Source organism: Xyrauchen texanus, chromosome 15 (assembly GCF_025860055.1).
Source record: "Xyrauchen texanus isolate HMW12.3.18 chromosome 15, RBS_HiC_50CHRs, whole genome shotgun sequence".
NCBI classification, from domain to species: domain Eukaryota; kingdom Metazoa; phylum Chordata; class Actinopteri; order Cypriniformes; family Catostomidae; genus Xyrauchen; species Xyrauchen texanus.
Window position 1 is genome coordinate 15,484,699 of NC_068290.1, and position 16,277 is coordinate 15,500,975.

The 16,277-nt window shown below is 40.9% G+C and overlaps 1 protein-coding gene across 8 annotated transcripts in view; it reads left to right on the plus strand.

Moving 5' to 3' along the window:
* Positions 1 to 16,277, plus strand: part of LOC127655911 (clathrin coat assembly protein AP180-like) — an 87,583-nt gene that overhangs the window by 41,528 nt on the left and 29,778 nt on the right. For 7 of the 8 annotated variants that reach the window (XR_007972116.1, XM_052143969.1, XM_052143971.1 and 4 more), the window contains 5 exons: positions 8,614 to 8,675; positions 9,871 to 9,883; positions 10,382 to 10,518; positions 12,008 to 12,090; positions 15,767 to 15,781. Coding sequence is in view for 6 of the 8 variants with exons in the window: in XM_052143969.1 (XP_051999929.1) it covers positions 8,614 to 8,675; positions 9,871 to 9,883; positions 10,382 to 10,518; positions 12,008 to 12,090; positions 15,767 to 15,781 (310 nt within the window). In the remaining 2 variants the exon portion in view is untranslated. Of the gene's footprint in view, positions 1 to 8,613; positions 8,676 to 9,122; positions 10,519 to 12,007; positions 12,091 to 15,766; positions 15,782 to 16,277 lie in introns of those variants that run through there. The other variant, XR_007972117.1, reaches the window with a different exon arrangement.

A 16,277-nucleotide genomic window follows, 5' to 3' on the forward strand; every position in this document is an offset into this window, starting at 1 on the left:
GCCCACTGCCCACCCACCAATAGGATTTCGACACCGCCGGGTTGCCAGATTTGAACAAATTTGCAGGCAAACAACACTGCATGCTGCTGCCACGGAAGCCAGCAAATGAACTGGATTAGAGATAACAGATTCCACCCAACTTATAAAGCCTCACCATCCATCTAAAAACCACAGATTCCACCCAACTTAAAAAGCCTCACCATCCATCTAAAAACCACCATGACCAGAGGCATTGTAAAACAAGGATAAATATTGGAGATGGAGACAGCTTAAAGCCCAGAAAAACTTTCAAACGGATGCTGAGTTGGCTAATTTCCATGTCAACATTCTGGCAACCCACATGAGCTTCGAGTCTGGGGTGGGGCAGACATCTCTCCAATATTTTGAATTTGTACTGCTTTACCCATTTCAAATGCTTGTTGTCAGTCTTACATATAGCACCTTTAAAGATACATTTTAAAGACATTTTACTACATTTCTCACTAATCAACTTTATTCTAGGTTGACGGTATTTAATTTGACACAAATAAAAACAAGGCTGTAAGGAATAGGTTTACATTACTTTCTCTTATTTGGGTTTGTACTGTATAAAGGTCTATTTTAACATTTCCTGATTTTTTATTTCACTGGAAATATTTTGGAAAGACAGTTCACTGTAAATGAGAAACACAAAGGTACATTTATTGAACACTACATCTATCCCTCACAGCCTCTTTTTTTATTCATGTCACATTAAATATGGAGGTCTATAGAGTGTCAGAATTATCTCAGTTGTAGATGAGCAAACTTGAAAATAACAGATTTGAAACACAACAGCAACTCATTAATCTTGTCTTCAAGATAATTTTGTCAAAATTCAAAAAAGCATCTTTACCAAGCCTTCATCTAACTTTTAAACTTCCTATATTCTATAAACCAGAAGACACTAATGGTTTTATAGTTGTGGAAGCTCTGTTGAGATTAGGAGTATTTTTCATGCTGACAAAAAGGGGGAAGATGGTGGGACAATGGCTTGCTATGAAAGCATGCTCTGTGTGATGTCAGGGCAGGATGGTTGGCTTCTTCACATACTTTGGATTAGTGGCAGAGTGCAGGCCATGCTAGAGTGAGACGTGCATGACTGCCTGGGTTCTGGATTTGTCAGTGGTTGTAATTGGGTTTTGGCCTGGGATGCACAACCGTTTTCACATTAAGAAATACATTTTTACATGGCGTAGTAAGGTAATTTTCTCTAATGCTTTACAAGATTCTTCCTTACACCCAATTTAATAGGCTTTGGAGCACTGGAATCCAATGATAGCTGCATAGGCTGTTAAATTGGTAGCATGTTTGATGACTCATAGATCCTTATGTGATCAAGTGTGCGCATCATCAAAACAGAATTGTTGACTTAGGGACCATTTGTTTTTGCTGCTATTAGTTTGATGAAATATGAGTTTGGGCTTTGATTTACAAAGGGTTGATCCCATTTATTAATTTCTGTACCAAAGTAACCCTTCCCACTCACACTGTAATGGAGATCATGATCCTTAATTCCATTAAATGGATGTTCACATTCTTTTTGACACAAATGTTGTTTTCAGTTACTGTAGGTGTTTGTGCTATGATGTATAAATGCTTTAACGTGTCGCTATGCTAGAGTACTTTTTCCAGGGTCACACAACCGCATGCACATTTGTGTTAAACAGACTGTTAAAAGATCACTGCTATCAGTACAGTACTGAGTAGTTGCTAATTAAAGGATTCATTGTATGCCAATTAAAATCTTCATTATACCTTTGTGTGTAACTGTGTTTGTGTGTTAATGCTCTGGCCATCACTTCAGCTCATTCCCCAATTCTCAGAGGCAGTGCTCAAACCACCAATCTATCTACTAGGTCCCAGTGTAATTGTGTATGAGAGTGCTGGTGTGCATGCCTGGTTTAGCTGCAACTGCTGCTTTTATCATTATTATACAGTGTTTCTTTGATGAACAGCTTGGTTCAATAAGTCATATATTATATACATATACTGTATATTACTACATATTGAAGAGGCCCTATTATGCTTTTTGGGATTTTATCTTTCCTTTAGTGTGTAATATAGCTCTTTGTGCATGTAAAATATCTGCAAATTTACAAAACACAAAGTCCATGCAAAAGGGAGTTATTCCCTCCCACAGACAACACTGCTCAAGAACTACAAGAAATGGCTGGATTGTAGTCCAGCCATTTCTTCTGAAAAGTATCTACATCACTATGTAACACATTTGCATAATGCCTGCCTAAGGGCTAATTTGGCCCATCCTCAAACAATTTTAGTTATAGCCGAGGCCAAGATGAGTTGGGTCAGTGTTGTTGCCATGTCGAGAAGATGCTGTTTTCTTCACTGCGAAAGCAAAACTTCTTTGTTTAGACAACCAGCACATGTGGAGCAATTACCTCAATATGGGGGTCTAAGTGACGCATGTACTGGGGCGGTGTTGAGCCTGCTGTCTGCTGCTGGGCTAAGGAGGAAAAATGTCCAGGATTCACACTTTTTTGCGAACGCAATTGGGAAATGAGCGCACGTCTTCACCTCAAGGGAGGGGAAAGGTGCTATGCGCAAGCGGTACACCTGGCCAGCTGACCCGAACTTACATGTTTGTGTCACCTGATAACACAACGGACGATACTGGCTCAACCCTGAGGTTATAGTACCTCAGAAAGGGGTTAGGTGTTGCCCAGCCCACAGCTCTACGGTTGTCTGCTAGAGAGTCGCTGTGGGACAACGCCCAAGAAGCCACTACACCCCTGGTAGAGTGGGCTCGCAGGCCAGCAGGGGGCAGCACATGCTGGGCATGGTATGCCATAGTAATGGCATCCATGACCCAGTGAGCGATCCTCTGTTTGGAGAAAGCGCTTCCTTTCTGATGTCTGCCCAAGCAGACAAGAACTGCTTGGAGCTTCTAAAGCATGCAATCCAAGTAGACGCAAAGAGCATGCACCGGACACAGCAATGCCAAGGCTGGGTCTTTCTCCTCCTGGGGCAGTGCTTCCAGGTTCACCATCTGATCCCTAAAAGAGGTCATGGGAACCTTGGACACATAGCCCGGTCAGGTTCTCAGGATGACGTGACCGAACTCCAGGCACGGTTCGCTAACAGAGAACGTCTGCTGGTCTCCAACTCTCTAGATGGGGGAGAGCGCTGTCAGGAGGGCGGTCTTTAAAGAGAGCGCCTTTAACTAATCTGACTCAAGGGGCTCAAAGGGAGATCCCCGAAGGCCCCAAAGGACCACGGCGAGGTCCCACGAGGGAACGGGGTGTGACCTGGGGGGGTTTAATCACCTCGTGCCTCTCAGGAACCCGAGGATTAAGTCATGCTTCCCCAAATACTTACCTTCTACTGCATCGTTATGTGCCGATGTAGTGGCTACACACATTCAAGGTGGAGGGGGACAGCAGTCCCTCCAACCTCTCCTGCAGAAAGGAAAGAAATGATCCGACTGCAAATCTCTGGGAGTCTTTGCATCGGGAAGAACACCACTTAGAGAATAGATGTCACTTCAAGTCAACAAGCACCTCGTTAAGGGGGCCCTGGCCTGAGTGACCGTGTCTACTACCGTGGGTGGTAGGCCACTTAAGTCTTCAGTGTCCCATCCAAGGGCCAGACATGGAGATTCCAGAGGTCCGGTCGCGGGTGCCAGATGGTGCCCCGTCCCTGAGAAAGAAGGTCCTTCCTCATGGGAATTCACCGAGGGGGGACTGTCGTGAGGAGCATGAGGTCCAAGAACCAAGTCCGGGGGGGCCATTAAGGGGCCAACAGAAGGAGCTGCTCCTTGTCCTCCCTGACATTGCACAACGTCTGTGCAAGTAGGCAAACTGGGGGAAAACGCACAGTTGCGTAGCCCCAGGAGCCAGCTGTGTGCCAGGGCATCCGTGCCGAGGGGAGCCTCGGTCAGAGAGTACCAGAGCGTACAGTGAGACGATTCTGGGGAAGTGAACAGGTCTACATGTGCTTGGCCGAATCGACTCCAGATCAGCTGGACCGCCTGAGGGTGGAGTCTCCACTCTGCCCTGAGCGTAACTTGCCGCGAGTGTGCGTGTCCTCTGTGTTGTTGAGGTGGCCCGGGATGTGAGTGGCTTGCAGAGACTTGAGCTGCCGCTGACTCCAGAGGAGGAGACGACAGGTGAGTTGCGACATTTGACAAGTGTTGTCCGTCTGGACCAACACATGCTTGCTCCGGATCAATGGCAATAGCCTCCTCGGAGCAAGTAGCACCCGCCAACAACTTGAGGCAGTTGATGTGCCAACACAGTCGCAGGGCGGTCCAAGGGCCAGCGACTGTGTGCCCATTGCACACGGTGCCCCAGCCATACTGGGAGGCATCTGTCATAACCATAACATGCCTGGAGACCTGGCGCCACAGCGTGCACCGTGTTCTCATCATGCAGGATTGTTGCCGTCTGTTCAGCTCGAGTGACAGATAGGGAACCATAGTGTCCCCTTTGTAGTATTTTTTTCACGGCACCCCAACCACCAAAACATAAATACGTATGCTGTTGAATACACTCCATTATTTTATAATGTTAATATAAATATTAACAAATGAATAAAAGCAATGCACGCATTGGGTGTTTCTTAAAGGGAGAGTATGAAAATTCTCTCAGAATTTACTCACCCTAATATTATCATAGCTATGCATTACTTTCTTTCTTCTCCTGTACACAAACAAAGATTTTTAGAAGAAAATTTCAGCTTTGTAGGTCCTCACAATGCAAGTGACTGGGTACCAAAATTTTTATACTCCAAAATGACATAAAGGCAGCATAAAAGTAAACCATATCCATATTCATATTCCATCTTCCATCTTCAGAAGTGTCATGATACACTGTTGTTTGCCTTGAGTTTCTCCCGTCTCATCTGTTCCTCCCGGACTACAATTCCCATAATTCCCTGCCCTGATCACTGCCAGCTGTCCTTGATTGGTTTTGCATATCTTTCATTTACTCATTACAGTTGTGTATGTAATGACCTCCTGTTTAACCCATTATCCTGTACTTTGTTTATTATATTAAAGACTGTTTCGCTGCACCTAGATCCAGCTTTCGTTACTTCCTTCCTAACGTTACATCAAACATTACAAGAAGTATAATATAAATATTTAAGTAATTGTTTACTATCTCCTCTTTCACTTTCACATTCTTCTTCTTTTGTTTTTGGGGATTTGCATTCTTTGTGTATATGTCACCAGTATTACTCGACCCGCCCGAGTGGGATTTGAACCTGCGATCCCTGGAGTCAGGTTTACTCACTGCCTAGTACCAGCTGGCTACCGATACACATATTACCACTACTGGGCAGGGAGGGGAATTTATAGTAAAAACGGACTTAAATATGAATCTGTTTTTCACCCATTCCTCTCATATCGCTTCTGAAGATTTAGATTTAACAACTGGAGTCTTATGTATTACTTAAAGTAAGCCAGCTGTAAGTCAAACAACTTGCTGTACTGGTACTAAATTGTAAAAGAGTCGATACTATAGAAAAGTTCTTATTGTAGAAAGTACCAGTACTGAAGAAAGTATCGTTGCATCTTTTTTATTTTTAGTATGGACTTGGTACCGAAATATTTATATGTTATAATATTGAGATGAGCAGATATTCTGTATAAACTAGTTTGGTACCAGTGAACCAGTGAAAATGAAACTTTGTGGTTTAATTTTGTGGCATGAGATGTACAGTGCATCTGGAATTATTCACAACACTTCACTTTTTCCACATTTTGTTATGTTACAGGCTTATTCCAAAATGGATTAAATTCAATATTTTCTTAAATTCTACATATACCCCATAATGACAACGTGTAAGAAGTTTGTTTGAAATCTTTGCAAATTTATAAAAAAAATAAAATAAAAAAAAATATCACATGTACTTAAGAATTCACAGCCTTTGCTCAATACTTTGTTGAAGCACCTTTGGCACCAATTACAGCCTCAAGTCTTTTTGTGTATGATGCTACAAGCTTGGCACACCTAGTTTCTCCCATTCTCTCAAGCGCCATCAGGTTGGATAGCGTCGGTACACAGCCATATTAAGATCTCTCCTGAGATGTTCAATCGGGTTCAAGTCTGGGCTCTGGCTGGGCCACTCAAGGACATTCACAGAGTTGTCCCATAGCCACTCCTTTGTTATATTGGCTGTGTGCTTAGGGCCGTTGTCCTGTTGGAAGACGAACGCACTGGACCCAGGTCCAGAGCGCACTGGATCAGGTTTTCATCAAGGATGTCTCTGTACATTGCTGCATTCATCTTTCCCTCAATCCTGACTAGTCTCCCAGTTCCTGCTGCTTAAAAACATCCCCACAGCATGATGCTGCCACCACCATGCTTCACTGTAGGGATGGTATTGGCCAGGTGATGAGCGGTGCCTGGTTTCCTCCAGACATGACGCTTGCCATTCAGACCAAAGAGTTCAATCTTTGTTTCATCAGACCAGAGAATTTTGTTTCTCTTGATCTAAGAGTCCTTCAGGTGCCTTTTGGCAAACTCCAAGCGGGCTGTCATGTGCCTTTTACTGAGGAGTGGCTTCCGTCTAGACACTCTACCATACAAGCCTGATTGGTGGAGTGCTGCAGAGATGGTTGTTCTTCTGGAAGGTTCTCCTCTCTCCGAAGAGAAACACTGGAGCTCTGTCAGAGTAACATTGGGTTTTTGTTCACCTCCCTGACTAAGGCCCTTCTCCCCTGATCGCTCAGTTTGGCCAAGCGGCCAGCTCTAGGAAGAGTCCTGGTGGTTCCAAACTTCTTCCATTTACGGATGGAGGCCACTGTGCTCACTGAGACCTTCAGTGCTGCAGATCTGTGCCTCGATACAATCCTGTCTCGGAGGTCTACAGACAATTCCTTGAACTTCATGGCTTGGTTTGTGCTCTGACATGCACTGTTAACTGTTGGACCATATGTAGACAGGTGTGTGCCTTTCCAAATCATGTCCAATCAACTGAATTTACCACAGGTGGACTCCAATCAAGTTGTAGAAACATCTCAAGGATGATCAGTGGAAACAGGATGCACCTGAGCTCAATTTTGAGTGTCATGGCAAAGGCTGTGAATACTTATGTAGATGTGATTTTTATTTGTAATACATTTTCAAAGATTTCCAACAAACTTCTTTCACATCATTGTGGGGTATTTTTTGTAGAATTTTGAGGAAAATAATGAATTTAATCCATTTTGGAATAAGGCTGTAATATAACAAAATGTGGAAAAAAATGAAGCGCTGTGAATAATGTACTGTATAATACTGAATGTTTTGACTAGATCTTGAAAACTGAACTAGAAAACCTATTAATGGTCTGTGGTGTTACTAGCTGTATCATATTGCAGTAGACCAAAGGATTTGTATTTAGTTCTTAGTTATGAAATAACCCCCAAAATAATTTTTTTTTTATTGTCTGATTTGTTCGGCCTATTTAGCTTTAACTGCATAGAATTTTACTTAGGAGATATACCCACCTGTGTTTATATTGCATGTCTTGCCAATAATGTTCTCTGAAATCTCTCTGATGTGCCTAAAAGCATGTGTGAGCATGTGCATTGTGAACTAAAGGATTGTTTTGCTTTCAGACCAGTAGGGATATTTGTGTAAACCCTAAATAAAGGAATAGTTCTCCCAAAAATGAAAATTCTCTTATTATTTACTCACCCTGTTGTCTTCCAAAACCATATACTGTTGTTTTTCTGTTGAACAAATATTTAGTGTTGGGAATGTTACCAAAAAAAGTAATCTATAATTACTAACTACTTCTCTAAAAATAATAATCAGATTACTTTAGTGATTACTAATTGCTTCACTTTTAAATTATACTAAAAAAAAATGTAACTTTATTTTTTCACCTCAAATTAAAAATAATGCCCATTTTCCCCTTGTTCATTGTTTATTGTCGCACACCCTTCAGCTGTTACCGAAACGCAAATGTACTTATGAACATATTAAATCACATTTTAACTGTATTACACATATATAATATTTTTTTTTAAATGTTTGTTACTCAAGTAATGTACTTATAAGTACATTTACATTTATGCATTTGGCAGACGCTTTTATCCAAAGCGACTTACAGTGCAATTATTACAGGGACAATCCCCCCAGAGCAACCTGGAGTTAAGTGCCTTGCTCAAGGGCACAATGGTGTTGGCCATGGGGTTCAAACCAAGGACCTTCTGATTAACGGCACTGTGCTTTAGCCACTACGCCACCACCACTCGAATTACTTATAAGTAATTACTTTCATTGAATGTCAGTAACTGTAATCTGATTACAAGAATTTAAAATGTAATTTGTTACACTAATTTTTGTGCCTAAAGTAATTAGATTACAGTAACTAACACCCAACAATGTTCAAGTCATGTGGAGCCATAAACTTTGTATGACAAACAGATTGAAAGTTAATTTCTCAAATTATAGCAGATATTTTCCTTTATTTAATACATATAAACAATGTTGCCTTTGTAGCTCTGTTATAGTAATTTGCCCTCTGCTTGTCATCTTAATTAAGTATTAGTAGCTTGACTTTGTCTTTTTGCATTTGTGCTCTGAAACATTGTCCATAGTGGTAGGTCACTGTAACAAAACATTTTTTGTGGCTTTGCAGGCCCCTGAGAGTCTGCTGGAATCTCTTGAGACACATCTCAACACACTAGAGGGGAGGAAAGTGTAAGTGATTTACTAAGTGGGTTGCAAATATGTTAGACAACATTAAAGGGATTGTTCACCCAAAGATGGAAATTCTGTCATAATATGCTAACCCTTATGTTTTCTCAAACCTGTATGACATTATTTCTTCTGTGCAACACAAAATGAGACATTATAGGCAGAAAGACCGCTCTTTCAACATTCACTTTCTCTGCACTTTTTTCCATGCTATGAAAGTGAATGGCTACTGAAGCTAATGTGCTGCGAAACCTCCTCTTTTGTGTTTCAAGGAAGAAAGAAATCATGCAGGTTTGTAACAAATTGAGGGTGAGTACATGGTGACAGATTTTTCATTGTGGGGCAAACTATGCCTTTAATTGAAGTCTCTTTGTTAAACCTTTCTTCTAAAAATAATAATAAAACATTTATACAAAAAATAATATTATCCCCTTTGCTTTGTGTTAACAGTGATGAGTAAGTATCTCTACAATTTCAGAATTCATGTCAGAATTCATATTTATGTAAAACAGGATTGAATTTTCATACTGTAATGCTTATGTTGTCATCAATGTAAGGTTCTTAATTCTATGGAACAGATGGTTGAATTTCAGTTTTAACCATTACATTTAAAAATAGTGAAGTTCCCACTGTCTATAGAATAAACATGCATGTTACCTTCACTCTGTGCAAGTTCTGAACCAGAATGAATTTAACATGCTAACTGTACCAAACCAGACTTGATCAATTGGTCAATATGAATTTGATGTATTCTGTTCATATCCCCATATTCCCCCAATGCATGATGTTGATACTGAATTTTACATTAATTTGAAAGAGATACTATATATTTTGGTATTGCATTTATTTACATTTATGCATTTTGGCAGATGCTTTTATCCAAAGCGACTTACAGTGCACTTATTACAGAGACAATCCCCCCGGAGCAACCTGGAGTTAAGTGCTTTGCTCAAGGACACAATGGTGGTGGCTGTGGGGTTCGAACCAATGACCTTCTGATTAACAGTTGTGTGCATTAGCCCACTACGCCACCACCAAATTGGATAATTTAAAATATGTTTTATTTATGCATAATGCCTTGTCCACCTGCTTGCTGTTTCATGCCATGAATTATAAGAATTCCCTAATTTTAACTTTTAAGTATGATTTGTGATCAAAGTTAGTTAATTCTCATATATTTTACATTTTATTCCACTAGGTCACCGACTAAGGTGAGTAATATGATTTTTATTTATTTATTTTTTCATTTAAAGGTGCGTTTAGTTTTGTTTTTTGCTAATTGCTAAATTTTAATCAAAGAAATTAATAGTATTTTGGAAAATATGTTTAAAATCATCTAGCCATACCAGTCTTGTAGAAAAAGCTACTTTATTCTACACATGGTGCAGGACGCACATTCATGAGTGCCGTTATGTTGAGATCACATGACAAGCTCAATGTTACTCTCTTTATCTCAGTAATATCCTGTAACTAGACACTTTCACTTGTGGAATTAATCAATCATGGCTGACTGCAATTAGTGCATTTCCACAATAGCATTGGTAACTGAAAATGTGTGCTCATTGCATGATACTGCATCTACATTGCTAGGTGTCTCTAAACAGAAACAGTACTGTGTGCATTATTAACTATGGCATTTTATCATACTTACGATTCATATCATTGTGTATTACATTAAATCAATGGTAAATCCAATATGACACATATAGAAGGGATCTCCAACAAATAATGGAACACCTGGTGGTACACCTACAAAAACCGCAGAACCCACTGCTGCAGCTGCCGCGGAGACTGAGACCGTCGCAGCAGAGCCTGCAAAAGCTGCACCAGTTACAACCATTACCAAGTGAGTTACAAATATCTTATTATACATAAAGACAAAGAATCTTGAATACTTTTTCTTATTGTAGATCAGGGATTAACGTTGTGTCGATGAGATGCCCAGTGGGCTTTCAAAGTATGCAAGGGGAAAGCAAATTAGTAGAGAGGGGGGCATTAGGTTACAAATGGGTGGCGTTTATCAGTCATAATAATCAAATCTATCATCAAGTTCCTCTTTGCATTAAGATGTTTATCTAGACTTGGAGTATATCAGTTGGTTCTTGGTTATTCGGGTTGGTACACATTTGTACCACTGTTCATCTGATTTTGAAGTCTAGCGACACATCTGAAGTATCTGGTTTAGCAGCGTCAAATACACAGACGGAGGCACATGCATGGCTAATGCACCTGTATGGCTCTGTAGATGGATACGGCTCAATGGACAGAGCAACTTGAGCGCAAAGAAGGTGCGTTTTTACTCGCATACCGGTCTTGAGCTCTTAAACGCGCAGCTCTGTGAGAATCAGTAAGAAGCAAGGCACGCAAAGTGGAATAATATATTAACACTAACTTTACTTTAGGCAGAAATAGATTGATAATAAATATTATCATATCACTACTTCAGCTGTATTAAATTGGTCATATGCTACATTTGGGGAGTGAGGGACTTATACATATTTATGTTTTGTATTTATTGTTTTTACATGTGTTTAGAGTAGGTCTGCTGTTTATAATTTAAAAAATGCCATAGTGTGTTTTTATGGAAATCATGTTACATCTAACCATGGTATTGAAGAAGATCGATGCTTCCATGTATTTATTTACTATGGTCTTGTTACAAATACCACTGTTAAAATTATAAATATGAATTATTAATGAATAAATAAAAATGTTCAGAAGGGCAAATGCAAAATATTTATTTTTTTAAAGATCCTTTAAAAATCCTAAAAAATAGGCTAAGTTTAAGAAAAAATATCTGGTTTACTTTTTATAAATGTTATAGATAACCTTGCTGTTGTTGATGTGAGTAAATTTACATCTGCATCCAACTTGAAATCAATGCTGTGATGTAGAATGAACATTTCAGTGGAACAAAATATGCAATATTATTGGTCTTTTCACTTATTTTTGGAATATATTAAAAGTATCACTTTTATTATTAGTTTCTGTGTTCGCATTTTCATTTTATAGGCCCCAGATATAGCCCTCCCTCTGTTTCAATTCAAGAAACGCAAGGTTTGTTCTCACATTCATGATGTGTAAGCCTGCTGAATTTATGAACAAAACGTTAAAATTATGCAATGTATCGAAGTTCCATTGAGTAAATTAGCAAGTAACACATATTGAATTTTATGTTTTTTGTTACAACAAAGTCTCCACTTTCAAATTATGTCACAGGATTGGGGGGGGGGGTGGTCTGGTAGGCGTTCATCAAATAAAAGGTTGAGAACCACTGGTGTGGATGCACTTACCCTTATTGTAGATGCATCACTCATCTTTTTCTCTCTCTGCAGTAGTGGCTTCAATGATCTTGTGGATTTCGATCTGTTGGCGCCAAGTGCAGGGGCTTCAGCGGCTCCCACGGCATCATGGGGAGGTAAGCTGGTGCCAATTCTTTTTGCTGTTAATCTGTCGTCACTGGCAAGCCCTCGCCAGTGTGCAGAAGAATGCTGTGCAATAATCATCTTTCAGGTCAACTGAACAAATTTCAAATCTTTGTATATCTTAACTGTGATATCTTAAAGGAATAGTTCATCCAAAAATTAAAATGCTATCATTGCTTACATTCATGCCGTTCCAAATCTGTATTACCTTCTTACTTAAGTGGAACACAAAAGGAGATTGTCCAAAAGCTGTAGCCAAGCTGTTTCCCATGCATCCTGGAAAACGTATTGGTTACTGATGTAACCTCCGTTCCCTGATGGAGGGAACAAGACATTGTGTCGATGAGTTGACACTAGGGGTCACCCTTGGGAGCCCAGACATCTCTGATATTTGAGAAATGGACAATGAGAATTGCCCTGTGGGATTTGCATGCCACTCCCCCGGACCTACTGGTATAAAAGTTTGCAACTGGTTTTGCCGTTGCAAACATACACGGTTTCGTACTGAGGAACCGTGCCAAAGCCCCACCCAGCCCTGAGGGGGGGCTTCTAAGTGGAATACAGCACACAGTCTTACCGGGTCGGAGCGGAAGCACATCGTGCAGAGGGGCACCGGGGTAGGTCCTACCCAAGGAGGGGAGGAATTACTACAAACACGGTGACCAAGGACAGAGGGCTCGCTGCCCAAGGAAGACGCGGTTTATCGCCGGGGAAACCATTTTGCAGAATATACATCACACGGGGCTACCTAAGGAGACAACCAGCACATGTGGAGCACTTACCTCAGTACGAGGGCCTAAGTGACGCACGTACTGGGGCGGCGACGAGCCTCTCCGAAGACTCGTCGGCCATTGGGCTAAGGAGGAAGAACGTCCAGGGTTCACACTTTTTTGCGAATGCAGCTGGGAAAAGAGCGCATGTCTTCACCTCAAGGGAGGGGAAAGGCGCTATGTGCAAGCGGTACACCCGGCCAGCTGACCCAAACTTACCTGTTTGTGTCACCTGATAACACACAGGATGAAACTGGCTCAACCCTGAGGTTATAAAGCCTCACTAAGATATTAATTGTTGCCCAGCCCGCAGTTCTACAGATGTCTGCTAGAGATGCGCCGCGGGACAATGCCCAAGAAGCCGCAACACCCCTGGTAGAGTGGGCTCGCAGGCCAGCAGGGGGCGGCACATGCTGACTCACGCCTCTCAGGAACCCAAGCATCAAGTCATGCTTCAACAAATACTTACCTTTTACTGCATTGTGATGTGCCGATGCAGTGGCTACACACATTCAAGGTGGAGGGGGACAGCCATCCCGCCAACCTCTCCCGCAGAAAGGAAAGCACTGATCCGACTGCACATCTCTGGGTGTCTTCGCATTGGGAAGAACACCACTTAGCGAACAGATGCCACGTCAGGTTAGTGAGTGACCGTGTCTACCACCGTGGGTGGTAGGCCACTTAAGTCTTCCGCGTCCCATCCAAGGGCCAGACATGGAGATTCCAGAGGTCCGGTCGTGGGTGCCGGATGGTGCCCCGTCCCTGAGAAAGAAGGTCCTTCCTCAGAGGAATTCTTCGAGGGGGGGCTGTCGTGAAGAGCATGATGTCCGAGAACCAAGTCCGGGGGGGCCATTGAGGGGCCACTAGAAGGATCTGCTCCTTGTCCTCCATGACATTGCACAACGTCTGTGCAAGTAGGCTCACTGGGGGAAAACGCACTCTTGCGTAGCATCAGGGGCAACATATATATATATACGTGTGTATATATATATATATATATATATATATATATATATATATATATATATATAATGTGTATGTATATAAGAAGCTCTGCTCAGCTGTCGAAGCACCCAGGGGTGTTTTACTCAGCACAACCGTTGTGTGTGAGGGGGAGAACAGCTGTAATGCACAGTAGATCCAACAGCCTTTCAGAGAGAGAGAGATGAATGGAACAGCAGGAGGAATTCAGCACTGTGAATACATCTGCTCGGCTCCAAAGAAGAAATCTGAGTGTGTGTTTGCAACGGCACTCCTTTTATACCCGTATGTCTGGGGGAGTTGCATGCAAATCCCACACACCAATTCTCATTGGCCTTTTCTCAAAGATCAGAGATGTCTGGGCTCCCAAGGGTGACCCCTCGTGTCATCTCATCAACACAACATCAAGTGAGTGACAGATAGGGATCCTGGAATTTTGCAATGCAGTTTTCCAGACATGGAAAATGATAAAAATACCCAAATTTCCTGGAAAATAATTATTTTTCCTGATAAATATTTTAATATAATAAACTGTGTAGCTAACAAGGTTTTTTTTGTACACATTAGGATATGAATGAATTTTTAATAATGCAACAATCTGAGCTGTGGTTACCAAGTGTAGGACCCAAAAACACGGAATTCAGTCATTAAAATTACATTAGCTACAAAACGCAGAATAGCACGGAATATCATCCTGTGTTTGGGATGAAAATGAATGTTTAAATGCACAATTAATAAAATGCAATATTTTCTAGTGTGATTATTAAACTGCAAAAATTTGCGATTTAAATGAAATATTTAAATTATCTGCAGGTGCTGCATGCTTCAAAATGAATGTGTGAATCCTTCAGCTCGTACACTGAAAACACTGCATCATGATCATCACGTCCTCTGTATTTTGTAGATGACAGAGAGCAGAGCTACAAACTATTGTCAAGAAGTGAACACACAGATACGCCAAAATAAAATGGAACAAAAAGGCAAAAAAATATATACTATTATTGTTTATATGTACTATTATAAAAATAATCCAAGTTTATTTTAAAAGATTTACATGTATTAATTCTATTTTCATTTGATTAAAATAGACACCATTTTGACTAAACTTTATTTAAACTGTTGAACACTGAATTCAGAAAAAAATGGTCATCTAATATTCACAATATACTGCAGGACCTCTCGTGTATTTTTGCTTGAATATTACACTGGTTGGGCTCATAACATGTCCTGGAAATATCCTGGAAAATTCTGACTTAAAAAGAGTGGGAACCCTGATTAGATCAGTATTGATTGAGCACTCTAATGAGTTATAATGGCAGACTAATGGGAAATGTCCCTCCCAGTATCGTCACGCTTTTCAAGCCCCATTTGTAATGTGCAGTTTCTTTAAAAAGAAAAATTCTCTGACTCCAGCCTGGTCTCCAAGCAACCAAATTGGCCCGGTTTCTTGGGAGGGTAGAGTCACATGGGGTAACCTCCTCGTGGTCACGATTAGTGGTTCTCGATCTCAATGGAGCGCGTGGTAAGTTGTGCGCGGATCGCGGAGAATAGCATGAGCCTCCACATGCGGAGGCTCCGTGGTGTCATGCATAGCGAGCCACGTGATAAGATGCATGGATTGACAGTTTCAGAAGCAGAGGCAACTGAGGCTTGTCCTCCGCCACCTAGATTGAGGTGAGTAACCGTGCCACCACGAGGACCTACTAAGTAGTGGGAATTGGGCATTCCAAATTGAGGAGAAAAAGGGGATACAAAAAGAAATGTGTATATATATATATATATATATATAAGGAAAAAAAATGGGATCTGTTGATCCAGGGAGAGATCATGCATTTTATCTAACATGCTTTCTCGTACTTTTTCTTCTCGTTCCTCTCCCTTCTTCCTTTTCCTGGCTGTTTCTTTACTCTGGGTTCAGATCTACTTGGTGAGGGTGAGTAGAGATGTTTTTTGGATATCACATACTGGAGAGTGGTCCATTCAGACCCATATGAATGACATGATGTCACAGATTAAAAGTGCTGAATTTGGTTCTAAGTGGTTCTCAAACTGTGATCTGTTGACCACCTGAGGTCTGTAAAGTCGCCCACAATCTGATTGTTTGATTAGTAAAAATTGGCAAAAATAAAGAATTATAATCAACAAAAAAGTACCAACATTGAATTAATCAACCAATTAATAAAGCCATAACAAGAAAATAAAGGAATATTCATATAGTTTAATAGTTAGTCTCTTTTTATTATTATTGCATGTAAGCGCTTTAATCTGACCGAAAATGTACCAGTCCAATTTTTGCAAATTTGGACTTACAAATGTATTTAATGCAGTTGTAGCATGGTTTCATAATACACATTAATCAGACCAAAATTCGCCTTGGTGTTTTACGCATTTCACTAAAGACAACAGTGACGTGCGACTTGTTTTCAACT